We start from the raw sequence: 23243 nt of genomic DNA on the forward strand, positions 1-23243 counted from the left end.
TGCCACTTTAGTTATGTCCCTTAAGTCTTGATAAGTAGTGTTCATTTCATCTTGTTCTGATTTTCTAATATCAATTATATTTTTTGACTTGAGAATTGCTGAAAAGTGTGCTTATTTAAATTTTCAAATGTATACTAGGTTTTTTTGGAGGGAGGACTAACCCTTGGTTACTGATTTCTTATTTTATTGCATTGTGGTCGGAGAAGGTGGTCTGCCTAATCTGATCCTGGAGAATTTGTGAAGACTTCCTTTGTAGCCATGCACATGGCCCATTTTTGTGAACATTTCCTATATGTTCAATAGGAATTGTTGGATGCAAGAAGATATATATACACACACACACATATATATATGTAATCTCTATTGTATCAAGCTTGTTAATTGGACTATTCAAATATTCTATGCCCTGTCTAATTTTCCATCTGCTTGATTTATAAGTTACCAAGAGAGGTGGGTTAAAATCCCACTGCCATGATAAGTGGCTTTGGCATTCTCTCCATGAAATTTTGCCAATTTTGGTTTTATGTCTGTTGAGACTTTGTTTTTAAATGCTAAGTTTTACGATTATTATAGCTTCCTGATAAATTGTTCCTTGTATCATAATATGGTACCCCTCTTTATCCCTAATAATGCTTTTTGCCTTAATTTAATTTTACTTTTTTTATTTATTTATTTTTTTGGTGAGGAAGATTAGCCCTGAGCTAACATCTGTTGCCAATCTTCCTCTTTTTGCTGAGGAAGATTGGCCCTGGGCTAACATCCGTGCCCATCTTCCTCTACTTTATATGTGGGACACCTGCCACAGCATGGCTTAATAAGCGGTGTGTAGGTCTGTGCCCAGGATCCAAACCTGTGAACCCCGGGCCACCAAAGTGGAGCACGTGAACTTAACCACTATGCCACCGAACCAGCCCCTTAGTTTTATTTTTAATGAAATAATTAATAATAGCTAATATAGCCACAGCACTTTTTTTGTGAGTATTGACCTCATATATCTTTTCTCATCATTTTCATTTTATCCTTTCTATGTCATATTCTTGGGTGTGCTTCTGGTAAATAAGTATGTGTAGCTAGATTTTTTTAAAAAACCAGTCTTATAATTTTCAACCTTTAGTGGTGTGTTTGTTGTGACTAATGATATGTTTTCATTGATTTTTTACCATCTTATTTTGTGTTGTCTGTCTTTTTCTTCTGTGCTTCTTTTTTCTCCCTTTCGGCCCTCCATTGGATTGATCAAGTTTTCTGTATTCCCCTTTCCCTCAACTCTCATTGGTTTGGAAGTTATGCATTTTCTTTTTATCATTTTCATAACTACACTTAAATTTTCAACATACATATTGACAAGGTCTAAAGTTAATTAATGTCTCTACCTTCCTTTCATGTAATAATAAGAATTTAGAATACTTTAACTGCAATCACCCTTCTCATCCTACAGGTTCTCGTCCATGTTGTTTTTTACCTCTGGATTAATCATTCTTGCATTGCTGTCACTGTCGCTATGGAATAGTGAGGGCTTGTTTAGTCACATGTTAACCAGTTGCTGCTCACTATTCCTTCTTGCACAGCACTCTTTCCTTTTGGATTGAATTTTCTTCTTCCTGAAAGTACATACTTTAGAAATCTTTTTAATGAATGTCTGGTAGTGACAAATTCTTTCAGTCTTTGAAATGTTTTATTTCACTCTCATTCTTGAATGATAATTTAGCCAGTGTAGAATTCTAAATGGGCAATTATTTCCTCTTAAAACTTTGAAGATTTTTCTCTCTGTGTGCTGTATTCCAGGTAATTTTCCAAATTCTGACTTCATCTCACTAATTCTCTCTTTGACTTTGTTTAATCTGCTGTTAATCCCACCCATAGAGTTGGTCTTGTTTTGTTTTTCATAGAGTTTTCAATTTCAGTAACCATAGATTTTATTTCTAGAAGCCCTACTTGGTACATTATCAAATCTGCTTGCTCTGTCTTTATATTGGCTTTTTCTTTTTTATTTAATGTTATTTTTAAATTTCTTCTTTGGTCTTGAATCATTTCAAAAATATTTATTTTTTAATCTCTAGTCAATAGCTCTACGTGAATTTTTGATAGTCTAATCCTGCTATTTGTGATGTCTACCCACTCACACTCATGGTAGATTATTTCTGTAAGAGTTTTCTGATTTGGGATTATGAACTCAGTTGGGCCTGTGTTTATGTGGGAATCCTGAGCAGCCTGGGTGTGTCCCTTCAGAGGAGTACCACTAGCCCAGGACTTCTTTTATGTTAATTTTGTGGCTTGGTGGTCCTGAGGACTACAAAGAGTAATATAATTCAAATTCCAAAACTGATGGGGACAGGCGATGTTTACAACTTCACAGGGAGATTTTTTCCGCACGGAGACCACCACCAAGCTTTATGAAAATTGCTTAAATAACAAAGAAATATGTGGGCTGGCCCCACATATTTATTGGTTAAGCTTGGCGCACTCTGCTTTGACAGCCCAGGTTTTCAGGGGCGGATCCCGGGCATGGACCTACACCACTTATTGGCAGCCATTTTCTACCTGGCGGCAACCCACGTACAAAATAGAGGAAGATTAGCAACAGGTGTTAGCTCAGGGCCACTCTTTCTCAAGCAGAAAAAAAAAAAAAACGGAAGATTGGCAACAGGTGTTAGCTTAGGATGACTCTTCCTCAGGAAAAAAAAACAAAGAAATATGCAACAAGAATTATGGAAATAGCTTACGCACTAAGGTTTTTGAGCACTACGTGTCATTCTAAGTGTATGACATGTATTGTCATTCAGACATCACAAAATAACTGAGCAAGCCCCTGTTATTGTCCTCATTTAACAGATGAAGAAACAAAAGCAAACAAGAGTATCTTAACTTGTCCAAAGTCACGTATGGCCAGTCATTAGAGAACCCAGGATTTGAAGCATGGCAGTGGGCATGTGACCCAAGCAGGGCCGGTGAGAATCCTGCCCTGGGAGTTTGCTTCTCGTAACTGAGAGAAGAAACTCTTTTTCCACTCTTGAGATATGTAGGAGAGATGTGAACTCAGCAGCTACTGGTGACCAAGACTCCAGCCTTGAGAAGAAAGCGACACTGAGGGAAATATAGATATGAGAGACAAGGAAGGTTCTGAAGGGGTTTGAGTCCCTAAACTTAGTCCCTGAAATCTGATAGCACTTCTGCTTTTCTTGCATTTGGTTTCAAGAGCCAATATATTTCCCTTATTCTAGGTTGAAAGTCCACATAATGGAGAGGTTGAAGGGCTGGCCTTGGAGCAGGTGCCTGGATTAGAATCCCAGCTCAGCCACCAAATACCCAGGTGGCCTGGGAAACCTTCTTAGCCTCCCTGTCTTTATGTATGCTCTGGCAAGTGGGGGACACTAGTAGGAACTGTTTCATCCCCTCATTCGTTCTGGCCACATGCCCTCTCTGGGGAGCTGGGTATGAGGCCAGGCACCTGCCTTCAAGGGCTCACAGGTCAGCTCCTGGCCTCCTGGGCCACTGTGCAGGCCAGATGAGGCAGGGGCATGTAAAATGCTTACCATATGCCTGGTACACAGTAAACACTCAAATTTTTATTAATTATCGTCCTAGAGCTAGTTCAAATCTGGTTTCTGACGGCTCAACCAGAGGAGTGCATTCTAAGAATGAATAGTCTTCACATACAGTGGCAAACTTAGAGTGATGTGAAGGGATGGCTGATCTTTGTTGTATATTCTTAGAAAGAGCATTAGACTTCAAATATTTTTTTAACAGTGAAATTAAAAGTGAGAAATATCTGCCTAGTTAATTTCACATTTAGGATTCCAGTTACCTTTTCGTTCAAGACTATGAGTTTTGCCCACATGTTTGCCCCTCCTTCCTCCCAAAGGTCACTCACAATTCAGTAACTATCTGGTTTTTTAAATTATTATGGTAGAAAATATATAACATAAAATTTACCATCTTAACCATTTTTAAGTGTACAGTACAGTAGTGTTAAAAAGAACAATGTATATTTTTAAATAAGAAATCCATCTCAGGGTTGGAAGACAGGCATGTGGATCATGGATTGAATGGCAGTTTAAAGGAATCTCGGGAAGACATGATGCAGATGAGATCAGAAGATGGAAAAGCCAACAAAGCTGAAGAGTTGGTCACACAGCCTGAATGACACAAGACTGCTGGGGAGGGGAGCGTGGCACAGTGGGGCCCTGCTAGAGTGGGTGGGGTCAGCTGACTCCAGCTGCAGGGCACAGAACTGTTCCCAAAGTATAGCGGAGGTGCTGGAGAGACCCCTGGGCCAGGGGGGAAGTGGAGCAGCCACTGCAGGGAGGGCTTAGCTTTTTTCAAAAATGGTGATTCTTAGCCCCTCCTTCTTGACTTTCTCAAAGACAGGAGATCCCTGGCCTACTTTCTGCCAGAGTCCCCTTCCACCCAACCATCCCCACCCTCCATCCTGAGGGGAAGCCCTCCTGGGGATAAATCCCACTCGGTTCATTCTTTTTGTTCTGAGTAGTATTCCATTTTATGAAAATACCACATTTTGCCTATCAGTTCATCTGGTAATATGCATATTTGGGTTGTTTCCAGTTTGGGACAATTTGGAATGAAACTGCTATGAACATTTGTGTACAAGTTTTTGTGTGGACTCATGCTTACATTTCTCCTGGGTAAATCCTTAGGAATAAAATGGCTATGTCTTGTAGTAGATGGATGCTCACTTTTTAAGAAATGGTCAGTTTGGGCTGGCCCCGTGGCTTAGCGGTTAAGTGCGTGCGCTCCACTGCTGGTGGCCCGGGTTCGGATCCCGGGCGCACACCAACGCACCCCTTCTCCGGCCATGCTGAGGCCGCGTCCCACTACAGCAACTAGAAGGGTGTGCAACTGTGACATATAACTATCTACTCGGGCTTTGGGGGAAAAAATAAATAAAATTATAAAAAAAAAAGAAATGGTGAGTTTTCCAGAATGGTGTTACCACTTTACATTCCAGCTTCTTCCATTTCCTCCACATCCTTGCCAACACTTGGTTGCCTGTCTTTTTAATTTTTAGACATTTTAATGGATGTGTAGCAGTATCTCCTTGTGTGTTTAAATTTGCATTTCCCATGACTAATGATACTGAGCCTCTTGTCATGTGCTTATTGGCCATTCACATGTCGTCTTTTGTGAAGTGTGTGTTCAAGTCTACTGCCCATTTTTTAAAAACTGTTTAGTTTGCCTTATTGAAATTTAGGAGCTCTTTATATATTCTGGATACAAGTGTTTTGTAAGATATGTGTATTGCAAAAGTTCTCTAACTTTGTGGCTTGCCTTTTCACTTTTGTAACAGTATGTTTCAAAGAACACAAGTTTTTCATTATTACAGGATCAATTTTTTTATTATTCATATTCTTTGTATCCTATCTAAGAAACCTACCTACTACAAAATCACAAAAATTTTCTCCTGTGTTTTCATCTAGAAATTATTGTTTTAACTTTTACATTTAGGTCTATGATTAATTTTAAGTTAATTTTTGTTTGTGGTGTCAAGAAAAGGTTGATGTTTGTATTTTCCCTTTTGGGATGTCCAGTTGTTTCAGACCATTTTTTAAATTATTTAAAAATTTTTTTTATTGTGGTGAAATATATATTACATAAAATTTACCATTTTAATTTTTTTTTGTTTTTTTTTTTTGTTAGGAAGATTGGCCCTGACCTAACACCTGTTGCCAGTCTTCCTCTTTTTGCTTGAGGAAGATGGTCCCTGAGCTAACATCTGTGCCAGTCTTCCTCTATTTTGTATATGGGAAGCCCATATACCTGCCCCCACAGCATGGCTTGATGAGCAGTGTGTAGGTCCACGCCTGGCATCTGAACCCATGAACCCCAGGCCGCCAAAGGGGAGCACACAAGCTTGACCACTACACCACCAGGCTGGCCCCGTTTTAACCACTTTCAAGTGTATAGTTCTGTGGCATTAAGTACATTAACATTGTTATGCAACCATCACCACCATCCATCTTCAGAAGTTTTTCATCATCCCGGACTGAAACTCTGTCCCATTAAACACTAACTCCCCATCCCCCTCCCCCAGCTCCTGGTACACACCATTCTACTTTCTGTCTCTATGAGTTTGACAGCTTTAGGGACCTCCCAGCACCATTTTTGAAAAGACTTTCCTTTCCTACTGAATTGCTTTTGCAACTTTGTTGAAAATCAGTTGACCGCATATATGTGGGTCTATTCCTGTCCTTTCTGTTCTTTCCCTTTAGTCTATATTTATATACTTTCTCCAATACCACACTGTCTTAATTTCTCTAACTTTATAAAGTCTTGAAATCAGATAGTAGCAGTCCTACAACTTTGTTCTTTTTTAATTTTGTTGGCTATTCTAAGTCATTTTCATTTCTATGTAAATTTTAGAATCAGCTTGTCAAGTTCTACAAATAAAAAAACCTGCTGGGAATTTGATTGTTGTTGCATTGAATCTATAAATATATTTAGAGAGAATGGACATCTTAACAATATTGAATCTTCCAATGTATGACCATGGTATATTCTCTCATTTATTTAAGCTTCCTTAATTTATCTCAGCAAGGCTTAGTAGTTTTCAGTGTAGAGTTCTTACACATTTTTGTTACATTTATTCCTCAGAATTTTGTTATTTCACATTATTGCAAGTGAAACTTTTTTTTTTTTTGGTGAGGAGATCAGCCCTATGCTAACATCCGCCAATCCTCCTCTTTTTTTGCTGAGGAAGATTGGCCCTGGGCTAACATCTATGCTCATCTTCCTCCGCTTCACATGGGATGCCGCCACAGCAGGGCTTGCCAAGCAGTGCGTTGGTGCGCGCCCGGCATCCGAACCAGCAAACCCTGGGCCACCGCAGCGTAGCGCATGCACTTAACCACTTGCGCCACCGGGCCAGCCCCACAAGTGAAATTTCTTATTTCATTTTATAATTGTTTGTTTCTAGTATATAAAAATATAACTGATTTTTGTATGTAGACTTTGTAGCCTGTAACTTTGTTAAATTCACTTAGTTCTAGTAGCATTTTTATAGGTTTCTTAGGATTTTCTATATGAACAATCAGGTCATTAGCAAATAGCAAAATACTTCCTCCTTTTGAATTTTCATGCCTTTTATTACTTTTTCTTGCCTTATGGCAATGGCTAGGACCACCAGTACAGTGTCATATAGAAGTGGTATGAGCAAGCCTCCTTGCTTTGCTCTCAATCATAGGCAGAAAATGTTTGCTATTTCACCACTAAAGTATGATGTTATCTGAAGGTTTTTTGTAGATGCTCTTTATCAAATTTAGAAAGTTCCTTTCTAGTCCTTGTCTGCAGAGAGTTTTTCATCATGAACAGATGTCTGACCCTCTTAAGGAATTTTTTTTGAAATCTTACCCAGGGACTCTGCTTACATCTTATTTGCCAGAACTGGGTCTCGCTGCAAGTGAGGCTAGGAAATGAAGTTCTTTCTTAGGTGAGCACATTGATGCCCCCTGCAAAATCAGTGCTCTGTTAATAAGGAAGATGGCATGATGGATATTAGGATAGGCAACTAGCAATCTACAATCCTGGGTATACAATTCTAGATTAACAGTTATTTACTCTTCGCATTTTTAACTTAGTATTCTGTTATCTGGGTTCTATTGTTGCCATTGAAATAAATGCTCTTTTTAGTTGTTATTCTTTCTGTAGGTACTTTTATTCTTTCTGGCTACTTTTAAGACCTTGTTGTCTTTAATATTACTCAGTTTCAACATGATGTGCCTAGGTGTTGTTTTAGTTTTAGTTATCCTGTTTGGGATTTGTCGTGATTCCTGAATCTAAGGAGTTATATCTTTCATCAAATCTGGAAATTTTCTGCTATTATCTTTTGTGTGTGTGCTTGTGTGAGGAAGATCAGCCCTGAGCTAACATCCATTGTCAATCCTCCTCTTTTTTGCTGAGGAAGATTGGCCCTGGGCTAACATCCATGCCCACCTTCTTCTACTTTATATGGGATGCCGCCACAGCATGGCTTGACAAGCGGGGCGTCGGTGTGCGCTTGGGATCCAAACCTGCAAACCCCGGGCCACCGCAGAAGCAGGGCATGCACACTTAACCACTACGCCACCGGGCCAGACCCCTCTGCTATTATCTTTTTGAATATTGTATCTCCTATTAAAAATATATTAGACCTCATAGATGAACTTTGAAAACATTATGTGAGGTGAAATAAGCCATTCACAAAAGGACAAACTTTACATGACTCTACTTATATGAGGTATCTAGAATAGACAAATTCATAGAGACAGAAAGCAGAAGAGAGGTTACTAGGGGCTGGGGGAATGACAAAATAGAGAATTGTTTAATGGGTATAGAGTTTCTGTTTGGAATGATGAAAAAGTTCTGGAAATGGATAGTGGTGATAGTTCCACAACATTGTGAATATATTTAATGAAATTGTAAAGTGTGAAATTTTTAAAAAGATTTTTAAATTTTTAAATATGGTAGACCTTCTCATTCTAACTTCTGTAAAAATGTTTTCATCTTCCTAGTCTATCTATTTTGTATTTCTTTGGACCCATCTTCTAGTTTAATAGTTCTCAGCTGTGTTTAGTCTGCTATTTAACCTGCCCAATTAAATTTCAATTATTATATTTTTCATTTATAAAGTTTTATTTTGTTTCTTTTTAAATCTATCAGATTCTTTCTTTTCTTTTTTTCTGATCCTTTCTCATTCCTTATTCAGGTTTTCAATTGCATCTTTTATCTCTCTGAATATTTTTAGCATGTTTACATGTTTTGTGATTTTAGATTGTGATCGCACATTTGGCTAATCCAATCTGTGGGAACCTGGAGGGACTGAGTTGAGACTATGCTCCTCCAGAGATGGTTTGCATTGTGTCTGCTAGGTGCCCCAATGCTGCCAACCTACCACCACTTCAACTTAATTCCAAACCACCCAGCATATATTTAAAACTCAAACCCATTTGAAGGTAAGTCTTTACTCATGAATCCTGAGGGGAGATTTGATTTCCATCTTGTGGTGAGGTCATTACAAAATCTTTCATTTCTGTTTCCTGGAAAGCAGATTTTTTTTCTAGTCTTTATAGCCTTTCACTGAAATTATGGATCTTTAAAAGTCTTGACTTTATGTGAGCATCTAAATTCCTATTTCTTATATTGCATGGGCCCAAGCCCCTGTCTCTTGCCCCCTATGCAACCATTAAAACCCAAAGCTTTACCCAGAAATAAAACCACACATCTATGGACAGCTAATCTTCAACAAAGGATCTAAGAACATACAATTAGAAAGGAAAGTCTCTGGGCCGGCTCTGTGGCTTAGTGGTTAAGTGCGCGCACTCCGCTGCTGGCGGCCTGGGTTCGGATCCCAGGTGCGCACCGCTTCTCCGGCCATGCTGAGGCCGTGTCCCACATACAGCAACTAGAAGGATGTGCAGCTATGACATACAACTATCTACTGGGGCTTTGGGGGGAAAAAATAAATAAATGAAATCTTTAAAAAAAAAAAAAGGAAAGGACAGTCTCTTCAATAAATGGTGCTGGGAACACTGGACAGCCACATGCAAAAGAATGAAAGTAGACCACGTGCTTTCGCCATTCACAAAAATTAACTCAAAATGGATCAAAGACCTGAAGGTGAGACCTGAGACTATAAAACTCCTAGAAGAAAATATAGGCAGTACACTATTTGACATTGGTCATAAAGGAATCTTTTCAGATACCATGTCTACTCAGACAAAGGGAAACTAAAGAAAAAATAAACAAGTGGGACTTCATCAGATTAAAGAGCTTCTACAAGGCAAATGAAACCAGGATCAAAATGAATAGACAACCTACCAGCTGGGAGAAAATATTTGAACATCGTATATCCAACAAGGGGTTAATTTCCATAATATATAAAGAACTCACACAACTGAACAACAAAAAAACAACCTGATCAAAAAATGGGCAGAGGAAATGAGCAGACACATCTCCAAAGAAAATATACAGATGGCAATAGGCAAATGAAAAGATGTCAACATCACTAATCATCAGGGAAATGCAAATCAAAACTACACTAAGATAATCACCTTACACCCATTAGAATGGCTATAATCACCAAGACAAAAAACAGCAAATGTTGGAGAGGTTGTGGAGAAAGGGGAACCCTCATTCTCTGCTGGTGGGAATGCAAACTGCAGCCTCTGTGGAAAACAGTATGGAGATTCCTCAAAAAATTAAAAATAGAAATACTTTATGATCCAGCTATCCCACTACTGGGAATCTATCCAACGAACCTGGAATCAACAATCCAAAGAGGCTTATGCACCCCTATGTTCATTGCAGCATTATTCACTATAGCCAAGAAGTGGAAGGAAGCAACCCAAGTGTCCCCCGACTGATGATTAGATAAAGAAGATGTAGTATATATACACAATGGAATACTACTCAGCCATAAAAGAAGACAAAATCGTCCCATTTGCAACAACATGGATGGAACTGGAGGGTATTATGTTAAGTGAAATAAGCCAGAGAAAGACAAACACTGCATGATTTCACTCATATGTGGAATATAAACCAACACATGGACAGAGAGAACTCTATGGTAGTTACCAGGGGCAAGGGGCTTGGGGGGTGGGCACAAGGGGTGAAGGGAGACATGTATATGATGACTGACAAATAATATACAACCAAAATTTCACAATGTTATAAACTTAAAAGACATCAATAATAAAAAAAAAAACACCAAAGCTTTAACTTCCTGGTATTGAGACTGTCCCCAGTATCATACTTGCTGTTTCCTGTTGCTTTTTCCACTTCATTTTGTGTCTCTGTGGATATCCCTTTCTTTCAAGCTCAGGTATGCAGTTAAAGGAATGCTTATTATATTTTAGTCAGCATTTCCAAGTGTTTTGCGATAGAGGGGTTTAGATTACATCGTTGGAAATCTGTTTTTCTTATTCAGCCACAGCAGTCAGCACATGTAGGTGTTTCATGATTGTTTACTGGACAGATATTAAATGAATGCATAAATGAACAGAAGGACATTCTGCATTTTAAAATGTTTATTAGAGGGGCCGGCCCGGTGGCGCAAGCAGTTGGGTGCACACGCTCCGCTGCGGCGGCCCAGGGTTCGCCGGTTCGGATCCTGGGTGCGCTCCAACGCACTGCTTGGCAAACCATGCTGTGGTGGCGTCCCATGTAACGTGGAGGAAGATGGGCACAGATGTTAGTCCAGGGCCAGTCTTCCTCAGCAAAAAAAGAGGAGGGTTGGCAGATGTTAGCATAGGGCTGATCTCACACAAAAAATAAAAATAATAAATAAATAAATAAAATGTTTATTACAGACATACACACACACACACACACACACACTCCAAAGTATGAGGCACTAGGAACACAGCAGTGATTAGAAGGATCCCACCTGGTCAACCACATCCTCTCATTCACTGAGGACTTTGGCATCTTGATCACAGGTTGCCTGCTCACCCCAAATTCTGACATCATCCACGTCCCTCCAAGTGATCCCTCACACCATGGCCTCCCAGTTCCTTGACCTCTTGTCTCACTAACTGTAAAAGCTAGGGTTTGGGTGTAGACCACAGATCAATGTATGGCTAGTTTGAGCAGAAAGAGATTTAATACATGGAATTACAAAGTCATTAGAAGGACTGAAAGAGAAGTGTCTAGTCTGAGCTTCTAGAAATATACTCTCCCTCAATACCACCATAGGACTGGTCTCCTAGGGAGTTACTCTTTTTGCCACAGACAGTAAACTGAGGTGTCAGAAAGCTGATGCTACAAACTTCTGGCTACAACAGACCAACCTCTCAGCCAAGGTCTGTATTTCTCAGCTCCTTTTGCATCTAGGTAGGGCCATGTCACAGAGTTCTGGAATCAATTTGGGTAGAAATGATGTGTGCCACTCGTAGGCCCGACCCATAAATACCTCCTGCTTGATCCTGCATGCTCTGTCTTCACCCTTCTGCTGGTTAGATGTGGGCATCCAGGATGACCTTAAATCCACATGTCCAAAATAGCACTTCCTTTGGCCTGGGTCCCTAAATGAGTATGGAGCCCCCCATTCCTGCCCATGTTGCAAACTGGACTTTCTGCGAGTAAGAAATAGACATCTATTGTATTAAGTCACTGAGATTTTGGGGTTTATCTGTCAAAGTAGCTGGTGTTTTCTCAACTGATATAGGAGGGGAGCTCCAGGAGCCTCCATTGGGCTTCCCACCTTGGGAGTCCTTGCCTGGATCAGCAGGTAGTGTTGCATTGGCCAGCTGCTCAATATATCTATTCAGATGATTTGCTTCGGTACCGGGGAAATTAATACAAGATAGAGTCACATACCCACTGTGTCCATTGTGAGATGGACTGTGGCTCAAAATGCATGTCTCATCTGACCTCCAAAGCCCCACTCTGATCAATGGACGACAGGAGCATAAAAGTGTCTGGAAAGTACCATTAGCTCAGAGCCAGGGGCCAACAATCCCTGAGAGCCTAAGGTGTCCCTTCCCCCAGTGTGTGGCCATCCTGGCCAAAGGCTGCACCTCCCTGCGGGGGAGGCCAGGGGGAAGACTTAGTACAGTCTTGGGCATTTCCGCCAGGTCTTTCCCTCCGGCAGAGAACTCCAGGTCTGTGAGTGACTCATGTCCAGGAATTGGAAGAGGAGCTGTGACTCTCCTGCATTGTGAGTCAAGTCCGGGCCACGTTCCTGAAACCCAGGGTCTTTCACCATCGCCCCCACCTCCACTGGCACTGCCCTCTGTTTTTGTCCTGGAGGGTGACTCCATGACCAGTGAGCCAAAGGTCTCCGAGGTCACACCATTCTGCTTGACCATCACGGTGACCACACCTGCCTGGCCACGTGGTCTTTGCCACCCCTATTATCTCTTCACCCCATTACATTTCCACCCCACAGTGGCCAGCCTCCCCAGAGCCTTTCAAGGGTGTTGCTGCTTCCCTCCCTACTCCAAAGTATGCCCTTTAATGTTTTAGTGAGAGGGTGTCCTCCAGGCCCTCTCAGAGGACAGTTAGGGAACAACTGAGCAGGTCAAGCACAATACATTCCTATCTTTCTCAGTCTTTAGATCCCTTTTTCTCCATTAAACCCAGGAGTTTCCAGCATCTCAGCTTCATTCACATGAGCCCTGGTTTTAATTACCAGAGCATAAACAGTCAACACACCCAGCCCCTCAGATCCAGAACCTATGCTCACTGTCAGTTCCGTCTGATTTAGGATCATCTTCCTCTAGTATCCATTCCTCAGGACTTTGCTGAAGGAGATTTGCAAAATGGTGCAATTATCTTAGTGTCCAAGCCTTCTCTTCCTATGGTTACTTTAAATTGCCTCTGCTCTGCCCTGGAAGGCTGGACTACGACCCACCTAGGGGCTTACCCCACGTCCTTGCATTCCTCAAGCCTTTGGACCCCTGCAATTGCGGCTGCCTCTCAGCCCCCCACAGCCCGACCTACACTGGGCTCTGCAGTGGGGCATCCTGGCTGCAATAGACACCAAGTCTAGAGTCTGCTGCCTGCAGCCACTTCGGGGACCAAATATCGGATCTGCTCAAGAAGATGCTCTTTCTGAGCTCCATCTAGTTCCTTGAAAGCACTGGAAAGGAAAAATTGTCCCACATCTGGTCTGGGCAGAACTTCCTTCTGAGAAGAAATTAGCATTTCTGATAAAATGCTCATGCAATGATCTGATGAACTTCAGTGATTTGTTTGGGAACCAGTTACCCACCCAGCTGAGTGTCACTCATGGTGAGTGACCTGTGACCAGAGGCTGTTTCTGTGTCTAGTCTGACAGTGATTCTCCTTCCTGCCCTGGGTGAGTCTCTGAAGTGGTCTCTCAGAGGCCTTCCCCTTGCATGCAAGATTGCAATAAAAACTGACCCCTGCTTGTAACTCAACTGTCTGACAAGTTGTCTTCACCTCTCCTCTTTATTGTCACCCAGCTAACCCTTATCTTCCCCAGGCCTTAGCTAAGATGCCCCCTGTGGGAGACCCTCCCTATCTGTAAGTTCTCGTGGCCCCTGCCCAGCATCACCCATCACCCACATAACGACAACAACAGTAACAATAGTACAGACTTGCCACAAGCCAGCTGGGGCTAAGTCTTGCCTCAGGATGAGGGATGAGTGGGTACTATTGTAATCCTCCACTTACAGGAGCCCAGGAGCACCAGCTCACACCTGGGCAGAGGAGTGGGAGAGGGAGCTTGGGGGCCAAGAAAGGCCTTCCCAGTGGACCTGAAGGAGGGGAGGGAGCCAACCAATATGGGGTCAAGAATTCCAGATAGGGAACAGCAAGCTCAGAGGCCTGAGGCTGGAGGATGCCTACTGATCTGAAGTCAGTGGGGCAGGGTGCTGAGGGCAGCGCCACGAAGAGCCATACCACCTGCCACCAACGACAGCACTCCTGGGCAGTGCCTCTCCCATCTGCTCAGAACAGCACCCCTATCTGGGAGCCCTCCTGCCCCCCTCTCTATTCCAATGGGTGCCCTGAGAACCTTCCAGTCAGCACTTTGTTAAACAAAGAATATTCATGACACTTGTTAAAATGGTAAGGCAGACTTTATTCAGGACCATCGTTAGGTATATGGGCCACTGTCAATACCAGCTCAACACAAGGTTGACAGAAGGGAAGCCATATTGTAGAAAAGAAGCCATATTGTAACTTTGAATGACCTCTAATTAACCCAGCTAGATGTGCACCCTCCAGGAGATATACAAGCTTTATGGATTTATGGCCCTTGCTTGCGTATAAACCTCCCAGCTGTGATAAGACAATAATATTTTTTTCATGTGGCTTTTTGTGTGTGTATGTGTGAGGAAGACTGACTCTGAGCTAACATCCATGGCCAAGCCTCCTCTTTTTGCTGAGGAAGATTAGCCCTCAGCGAACTTCTGTGCCCATCTTCCTCTATTTTGTATATGGGATGCTGCCACAGCATGGCCTGACAAGCGATGCATAGGTCTGCACCCGGGATCCAAACCCACAAACCCTGGGCCGCGAAAGCGGAGTGCGTGAACTTAACCACTACGCCACCGGGCCAGCCCCAACAATAATTTTTTTAAACTTCCCTAGGAATGTGATGACCCCTGAACAGAGAGTCTATGCTGATAGCCATCATCAATGACAACTGAAAGATCTGTTGTGGCGACTCCCAGTCTGTAACACCAGAGAGTCAACGTTCCTAACCCTCTCCCCTAAAACCCACTGGCCTATATAACTGATTCAATATTCTGTGCCCCCCTTAAGATAGTTCTTGAGAATATTAGTCCACCATCTTCCTATCAGCTAGCTCATCACTCTTTCTCTGCCACCATCTTGCCTCTTGATGGATTGGCTTTTGTCTTGCGGCAAGCAGACAGTGCCCTTTGCGCAGTAGCACTGTGATGGAATTTTGCATTCAGGGAGAGATTGGACTCAACTCCAATTACAGCATGGGCAAGTGGGAATTTATGGTGATGGGGTTCAGGACATGCTACCCCAAAATATGGCACCTTGGCATAGTAAATATTTTAAGCTGAAAGAGTTTGAGAAAACAGCAGAAGTAGGACGGTCACTTTGACATTCCCCCACCCTTCTCCCCTGAAACAGGCCATCAAACCCTCATTGAGGGTGCCCTCCCTACACCCAGAGGAAAGGAGTATCCTTATGCCAAAGACAAAGGGAAGAATCCAAACAAACAGGCCTTGATAAGTGTCCCCCAGTTTATTACACTAACCTCATACTCCTTAACCTATCATATTCCTCCACGGCTGTCCACTCTTCATCAAACCTAGCATAAAATACTCAGACTTAACTGTTTCTTTGGGTCTTCATTTCCTTATGAAGGCTCCCATGTCACATAAAACTTCTGAAATTAAATAAATTCATATGCTTTTCTCTAGTTAATCTGTCTTTGTTCGCTTAATTTTCAGACCTAGCCGGGGAACCTATGAGGGTTAAGGAAAACTTTTTCCTCCACTACAATAGCCAAGGAGCAGGGTGAGGGTCAGTGGATGGAAAATTACTGAGCAAACATCAAAGGTCAGGGAGGATTCTGGCTAAACCAACCTACCAGGATTCTTGTTGAAGGCAGGCCAGGGTGATCGGGCATCAGCTGGGGATAGTGGGGGGTCAAGAATCTGATCAGATATGAGGGTGGAGGGTTCTTGCTAAACTGACTTAGCAGGGTTCTTGCAAAACTAGATTTTAAAAGGAAGTGCACAGATGGGCCTAGGAGAAGGTTCAGGAGCCTGACTAAAGCTTGATCAAGCAAAGAATCTTTGTCAACCTGCCACCCTCCCCTCAGATGAGGTATGCACCTGCCAGCAGACCCCTTCTGGAATTGAGATCAACCACACGGCCTCAGGGTGGCTGAGAGGGAGGAAGTGCAACCTGGGTGAGCCAGGTTGGGGAGCAGGAATGGTGGTTGCTGAGGGCAAGGAGGGTGGAGCCAAACCGAGGTGGGAGGTAGAGGCCTGGGTGGATGGCTCCCAGTGTCCTGGGTCCCCACATCAATTGGCCCCAGGATCCTCTGCAGAATCCCTTTCTGTGAGCCAAGTGTTCTCACTGAAGCAGCTCACCCACGCCCCCCACCCCACGCAGGCCCAGGAGATGGAGGCCTCTCTCACCCCTTGTCCTAGGTGCAGAAAGACAAGACCCAAACCACTCATTGCAAGGCACCTCTCCTAACTGTGGGCGTTAGCTCCAAATTAGCAACGTCCCAGGCATCCAAAGCCACTTCCTGCACCCTGGGGGGCTGCCTCTCGTCTGGGCTCTGTCCCAAGCTGACCCTCCTGCTGGCTCCAGGAGCAATGCCAAAAAAAACTCACATCTCCAAAAGACTCAGACACCTGCAGAGGCTTGGCTTTGAACAAACATAGCTGGCAGCACACGCACCCCACCCCACCCCCAGAGGTCAGGGCTGGGCTGGCCCAGCTGTCCCGTGTGCACACACCTGAGCAGCCTCCAGAAACCGCAGGGGAAAGTGCCATCCATTTGCATAACATTACAACCACAGGCAGCTCTTCCTGAGAAGAAGGGCAGGTCCTCCACTGCTTGCAGCTGAAAGGGAAGAAAGTGCTTTTGGTTGATTCCTTTTAAACTCCAATTCACAGCGCCGACCAGCTGTGATAGCTCCAATTACAGGTTCAAAGATTTCTGGGCCATGGAAAAACTTTCTGTCCTGGCCACCCACCCTATACCGCTCCCACGCACAGGCCCAGAAACCACGCTGGAATGTGACACCAAGGGGCTGGTTCACTGGAGACTGGCCCCTTCCCTTCCTCACGAGGTCAGCGGCCGCCTTAAGCCCAGGCCCAGGCCCAGCCGCATCTCTGAGACTCCCTGCCCTTCAAATTTTGCTCCCCCACACTGCCCCTCGTCTTGAGCTTTCATGTTTCACCAGGAAAGTGCCAGCTCCCCAGTCAGGACTGGGCCTCAGTGGAAGCTGTGTCCTGGCCCCCCACCCCAGTCCCCAGAGGCCTTTCCGGCGCCCTGTCCAGTCTCCTACTCGTTCCAGGGTCAATAGTCACGGGAAGCTCTCCCCAGTCAGGAGCCCAGGTCCCGCTCTTCCTGAGCTTGTGGGAGAACCTGAGGCTGGAGAGCCGCCCTGGGGAAGGTTCCCTGGGGTGGGAGGAGTTGCCCTAGGGTAGCGCTTGGTATGCAGAGCTGCTCTGGGCAGCCCAGTTACTGTACTGACCCTGGGGTGCTCAGCAGCACTGAGTAAAACCCACCTAACCGCCCTCTGGGGGACTCGCTCTTGGAGACAGCGAAACAAACTGGGGCCCAAAAAGGTGAAGGCTGTCCAGGGCTGTCCAGTGGGGGAGCCAGGACCCAGTCATCGCCTCTTCCAGTGGGTCTTCCCATTGGTGTAACCCAGAAGCAGACCAGACCCCAGATGCCCGACACACACACCACACCACACACACCACACCACATACACACATATCACACAAATCACACCACACCACACATACATATACCACACACGTCGTACCAGATTACACACACACCACACACATATACCACACACACATCACACCACACACACACACCACACACACATATACCACACACATCACACACACACACACCACACCAGACACCACACACATGTACCACCCACATCACACCACACCACACACACACATATACTACACATATCACACCACACACACACCACACACATCATACCACACTACACACACACCACATGCCACACCACACACACACTACAGCACACCACAGCACACCATACCATACCACACACACCCCACACAATGCCACACACCACACACGTCCACCACACACATATACCACATCCACTCCACTCACACCACATCACATACACACACCACATACAGACCACTACACCAACACACCACAACACACACACACCACAACACACACAATGACACACAGACACACACATGCACTGAGGGGAAAGGGTCTGAAAGAATTTGCTTTTTCGTCTTTCATGAAAAGCACCAAAAGTAGTGCTGAAGGAAAAGCCAGCAGTCCGTTGGCTTCACGGTTTTTCTTACGATTTGCTCGTTCACCGAGCGCCCATAACACTCTCCGTGCTCAGGACCCCCGAGTCTCCCAGCGCCGGGACACACCCGGCGTGCCCAGCACGGACTTCCGCGGAGACCCCAGCCCCGGCACGGCCCTGCCCCTGCCCCTGCCCCCGACCCGCCGCCAACCCCGCACCCGCGCTTCGGACTGCGGCCCCGCCCCAGGCCCCGCCCCCGCCCTCCGACCTCGCCCTCTCCCCGCCCCAGACCCCGCGCTCCGGACTCTGGCCACGCCCCGGCCACGCCCTCGACCCCGCTCCGGCCTCCGGCCACGCCCCTGCCACGCCCTCAGCCCCGCGCTCCGACTCCGGCCACGCCCAGGTCAGCCCTCGCTCCGACCCCGCTCCGACCCCGCCTCCCGGCATCCGGCCACGCCCCGGGCACGCCCCCAGCCCCGCGCTCCCTACTCCGGCCACGCTCTCGCCCCGCCCTCGCTCCTGGCGCCAACGGCTCGGGGCGCAAAGCAAGGCCCGGGCGCGCACGACCGCCACTGCGCCCGCGCAGGACCAGCCTAACCCCGCGCCGGCCCCGCCCCGCCCTGCGCTGGGTCCCCGCCGCCCCGCCCCCGGGCCGCCGCGCAGGGCTCACGGGACCGCGAGGCGGGGCGGGGCGGGGCGGGGCCCGGCCGAGGCGGAAGCGCCCGTGGAGGGCACTGCCGCCGGATTTTCGGCAGCGGCACCTGCCCGGCAGTACACGGCCCTCGTCCCCCCGCGCTGGACTCCGTGGGTCGTTGTCATGTGACTTCTGCCTCTGACCACGAGTCTGGTTGGGACCTCTCGAGGAAGAGGGTCAGATCTCCGCCCGAGAATCTGAAGGTGTTCTGGTCCTTGAGGGTGTCCAGGGAGTATATCCCAAGCCACCGTCTCCTGGGTTTTGTTGGGGTCGGGGGTGTCTGAGAGCCGAGTCCGCTGGGACTTCAGGAAGGGGGTTGTCTGGGTGGGGGCTGTATTTGAGTCTGGGGTCTGGGGTCTCAGGGGAGAGTAAGCATCAGGATTTGGAGTCTCAGGGGAAGGTAGTCCCTGGCTCTGGGGTTTCAGGGGAGGGTAGCGCCTGGCTCTGGGGTCTCTGGGGTAGAGGTTGCTGGAGCCAGTTTGCCTTGCCTCCCAAGTGTCTCTTGTGATAGGCCTGTCTGTGCCAGGGGCCATGGTGGCACCGTGGGCCCTCGCTCTGGCCTTGGCCTCAGGCCTGGCAGCTGCCAGCCCACCTAACATCATGCTGATCTTTGCTGATGACCTGGGCTACGGGGACCTGGGCTCCTATGGGCACCCCAGTTCCACCACCCCCAATCTAGACCAGCTGGCCGCAGGGGGACTGCGGTTCACCGACTTCTATGTGCCAGTGTCTCTGTGCACGCCCTCCCGGTGAGTGAAGGGCAGGGGATCTCGCACTGGTACCTCCGCCCCGCCCTTCCCGTTCCTCACAGAGTCGCTCTGACTGCAGTGGGGGAGGAAGAGGGTGTCCTCTCTCTCTATGGAGAAGCTCACATTTCTGTCTTGCTCCCTCTCTCCTCTCCTCCTTGTGTTCATCTCAAGTCTTTCTTTCTGTCTCACGGACTCTGTGACTTGTCCTGTAGGGCTGCCCTCCTGACTGGCCGACTCCCAGTTCGGATGGGCCTGTACCCGGGAGTTCTGGATCCCAGCTCTCGGGGGGGCCTGCCCCTAGAAGAGGTGACCCTGGCTGAGGTTCTGGCTGCCCAAGGCTACCTCACAGGGATAGCTGGCAAGTGGCACCTTGGGGTGGGGCCTGAGGGGGCCTTTCTGCCCCCCCACCAGGGCTTCCATCGATTCCTGGGCATCCCATACTCCCATGACCAGGTAGGAACCGCCAGGGCCCTTGGCCACCCTCCTGCCCACCTCCCATCAGTCCCCTCCCCCTTGGCCCCCCAGTCCAGACCCCTGAATGGAGCCGCTCCCCCAGGGCCCTTGCCAGAACCTGACCTGCTTCCCGCCGGCCACCCCCTGTGACGGCAGCTGTGACCAGGGCTTGGTCCCTATTCCTCTGTTGGCCAACCTGTCCGTGGAGGCGCAGCCCCCTTGGTTGCCTGGACTTGAGGCCCGCTACGTGGCTTTCGCCCGTGACCTCATGGCTGATGCCCAGCGCCACGGCCGCCCGTTCTTCCTGTACTATGCCTCCCACGTGAGTGAGTTTGGCCCCGCCCTCTTGGCTGCCCATGACCCCTACCCAAGGCTAACTCCAGTCTCTGCCGCCAGCACACCCACTACCCCCAGTTCAGTGGGCAGAGCTTCACAGGGCGCTCAGGCCGCGGGCCATTTGGGGACTCCCTGATGGAGCTGGATGCAGCCGTGGGGGCCCTGATGACGGCCGTGGGGGACCTAGGGCTGCTCGGAGAGACGCTGGTCATCTTCGCTGCAGACAATGGGTACGCCAGCAGGGGGCAGGGGCGTGCTGGTTGATCCATCACAGGACACAGTGGGATAAGGGGTTTTGGGAGATGCTGGAGATGTGTTATGGTGACCCACAGGTGCATGTGGGAGGCTGGGGGCCGGAGTATGTGGAGGTGCTGGTCTTTGCTGGACAGGGAGGGGACAGGCACGTGCTGGCCATTTCTCTGCACGGTGTGTAACTTAGAAGTCGGGCTGGGGTCACCAGGGTGAGTCAGAGACCTTGGGCTCCTCATCGTTGATGACCTCCCTGTGTCCCAGACCTGAGACGATGCGGATGTCCCGTGGTGGCTGCTCTGGCCTCCTGCGATGCGGAAAGGGAACCACCTTCGAAGGGGGCGTCCGAGAGCCTGCCTTGGCCTTCTGGCCAGGCCACATCGCCCCCGGTCAGTCTTCAGGCCCTCCTCGTGGACCCCTGGCCCCACCTCCTCAACCCTGGTGGTGAATGGAGTGACTGCACAGCGCTCTGCCCCCAGGTGTGACCCATGAACTGGCCAGCTCCCTGGATCTACTGCCCACCCTGGCAGCCCTGACAGGGGCCCCACTGCCCAACGTCACTTTGGATGGTGTCGACCTCAGCCCCCTATTACTGGGCACAGGCAAGGTAGGGCCAGCGCCCCTGCGACCCCAGCTCCTCCCCCGCCCCTGCTTACCCTCACCAGTAGTGAGCATGGGTAGCACTTGAAAGTCCCTGGGCCTGGGCCGATGCTCTGTCGAGTGGCACCCAGGTGGTGCTGCCTCTGGGGTTCCCGGGTGGGCGGGGAGCAGCCGCACATCCAAGGCCTAACGCAAGGCTGACAGTTCTGGGTATGTGCAGATCAGTGCCTGGGGGCCCATCCCTACCCCATGACCCCTGACCTTGTCCCCAGAGCCCCCGGCAGACCGTCTTCTTCTACCCGGCCTACCCAGACGAGGTCCGTGGGGTCTTTGCTGTGCGGAGTGGAAAGTACAAGGCTCACTTCTTCACCCAGGGTAACTGCCTCTCCTCAGCCCTGCCCGCCCCCTCGTAGCCCAGAGCCTGGTCCCCCTCTCTCTTTTGCCCTTTGCAGAGACGCGCCCCCCTCCTCAGGTTCTGCCCACAGCGACACCACGGCAGACCCTGCCTGCCATGCCTCCAGCCCTCTGACCGCCCATGAGCCCCCGCTGCTCTTTGACCTGTCTGAGGACCCCGGTGAGAACTACAACCTTTTGGGGAGTGTGGCAGAGGTCACCCCGGAGACGCTGCGGGCGCTGAAGCATCTTCAGCTGCTCAAGGCCCAGTTTGATGCTGCCATGACCTTCAGCCCCAGCCAGATGGCCCGGGGCAAAGACCCTGCCCTGCAGATCTGCTGTCAGCCCAGCTGCACCCCCTGGCCGTCCTGCTGCCACTGCCCGGGGCCCCAGACCTGAGGGCACTGGCAGAGGTCAGCCAAGGGCCCCTTGCCTTGCCCAGGCATGTGGTTCATTGCTGTGGCTTAGGTGTGTGGAGGTGGTTTGTACCTGATAATGCAAATAACACCAGCTGACACCTGTAGGTCTGATCGTTCATCTAATTCTTGTGATAGCCCCGGGGTGGAGGCTTTTCTCTGCCTGTGTTACAAATGAGGGAACTGAGGCATGGAGAGGTCCAGCAACTTGTCTGAGGTCACCCAGCCAGGAAGCGGTTGGGCTGGGATTTGAACCTAGGCGTCCTGACTCTGGAAGCTGCCCTCCCACCTTGGTGCTTGTGTGTGTCAGTGCACACAAGCCCGGGGCGTGAGCGTGAGCATATCCATTCACGGGAGCAGGTGCTTTTATGTGCCAGGAACAGGATAGGGAGAGCATGAGGGCATGGTGCACAGAAGATCCCAAAATGCAGAGGCCTGTGAGAGCCAGGCTTTCCCCGGGAAGAAGCATTCCTGGAGGCACAGGACCCAGCTCACCCCAGCTCTTATCAGAGACCTGTCTGAAGGCCAGCGCTGAGTTGCCTATTCCAGGTAGAGAGATGGGCTGGGGGCCCCTGCCAGCTCCCAGGAAGGCACATCAGCAGTTCCTGAGACAGCACAGCCCGCCCCGACCTCTCCCCGCCCTGCCCCACCTCTGCCCCTTCTAAAGCTCTGCATTTCCCGCTTGTGCACACATTTCCTATCTCCTGGCTTCACCTTTGACCCCATATGAGCCGTTCTCCACCCAGCAGACAAAGAGATCTCTTAAAAACATCTGTCAGCTTTGGTTCCAGTGCTGCTCAAAACTCTGCAGCCTTCCCATCCTGCTCTGAATAAAATCCAGACTCCTTAGAGTGGCCTGACCTACCCCCCAGCCCCCACCCCTCTCCCCTCAGCGCTGGTGTGCTGGC

General features: G+C 48.0%; 1 protein-coding gene and 1 long non-coding RNA gene across 4 annotated transcripts; one reads left to right on the forward strand and one right to left on the reverse strand.

The window, feature by feature from the left end:
- Positions 1-10723: 10723 nt before the first annotated feature.
- On the reverse strand, positions 10724-18582 carry LOC131421433 (uncharacterized). Its single transcript, XR_009223864.1, has 3 exons — positions 18498-18582; positions 16910-17016; positions 10724-11195 (listed from the first exon to the last, which is right to left on the reverse strand). It is a non-coding gene; the product is annotated as an uncharacterized LOC131421433 (long non-coding RNA).
- A 442-nt stretch (positions 18583-19024) lies between these two features.
- ARSA (arylsulfatase A) lies at positions 19025-22442 on the forward strand. 3 transcript variants are annotated; one of them, XM_058568004.1, is made up of 9 exons: positions 19025-19342; positions 19636-19888; positions 20101-20341; positions 20445-20663; positions 20738-20907; positions 21191-21315; positions 21406-21533; positions 21839-21901; positions 21999-22142. In XM_058568004.1, the coding sequence occupies exons 2-9, from the start codon at positions 19671-19673 to the stop codon at positions 22053-22055; spliced, it is 1221 nt and encodes a 406-aa protein (XP_058423987.1). In that variant the 5' UTR covers positions 19025-19342; positions 19636-19670; the 3' UTR covers positions 22056-22142. The 3 variants fall into 3 exon arrangements, with proteins under 3 accessions (XP_058423987.1, XP_058423985.1, XP_058423986.1); XM_058568002.1 differs by having other exon boundaries at positions 19036-19342; positions 21799-21901; positions 21999-22442; XM_058568003.1 differs by having other exon boundaries at positions 19036-19342; positions 19651-19888; positions 21799-21901; positions 21999-22442.
- The last annotated feature ends 801 nt before the right edge of the window (positions 22443-23243 follow it).

Source organism: Diceros bicornis, chromosome 25, assembly GCF_020826845.1.
Source record: "Diceros bicornis minor isolate mBicDic1 chromosome 25, mDicBic1.mat.cur, whole genome shotgun sequence".
Taxonomy (NCBI): Eukaryota; Metazoa; Chordata; class Mammalia; order Perissodactyla; family Rhinocerotidae; genus Diceros; species Diceros bicornis.

Bases quoted from the DNA above. Each gene is read 5' to 3' on its own strand.
- ARSA (XM_058568002.1), top strand. From the start codon at position 19,671: ATGGTGGCACCGTGGGCCCTCGCTCTGGCCTTGGCCTCAGGCCTGGCA. The intron at 20,342-20,444 runs GTAGGAACCGCC...CCGCTCCCCCAG, and splicing joins TCCCATACTCCCATGACCAG to GGCCCTTGCCAGAACCTGAC. The intron at 21,316-21,405 runs GTCAGTCTTCAG...CTCTGCCCCCAG, and splicing joins GCCAGGCCACATCGCCCCCG to GTGTGACCCATGAACTGGCC.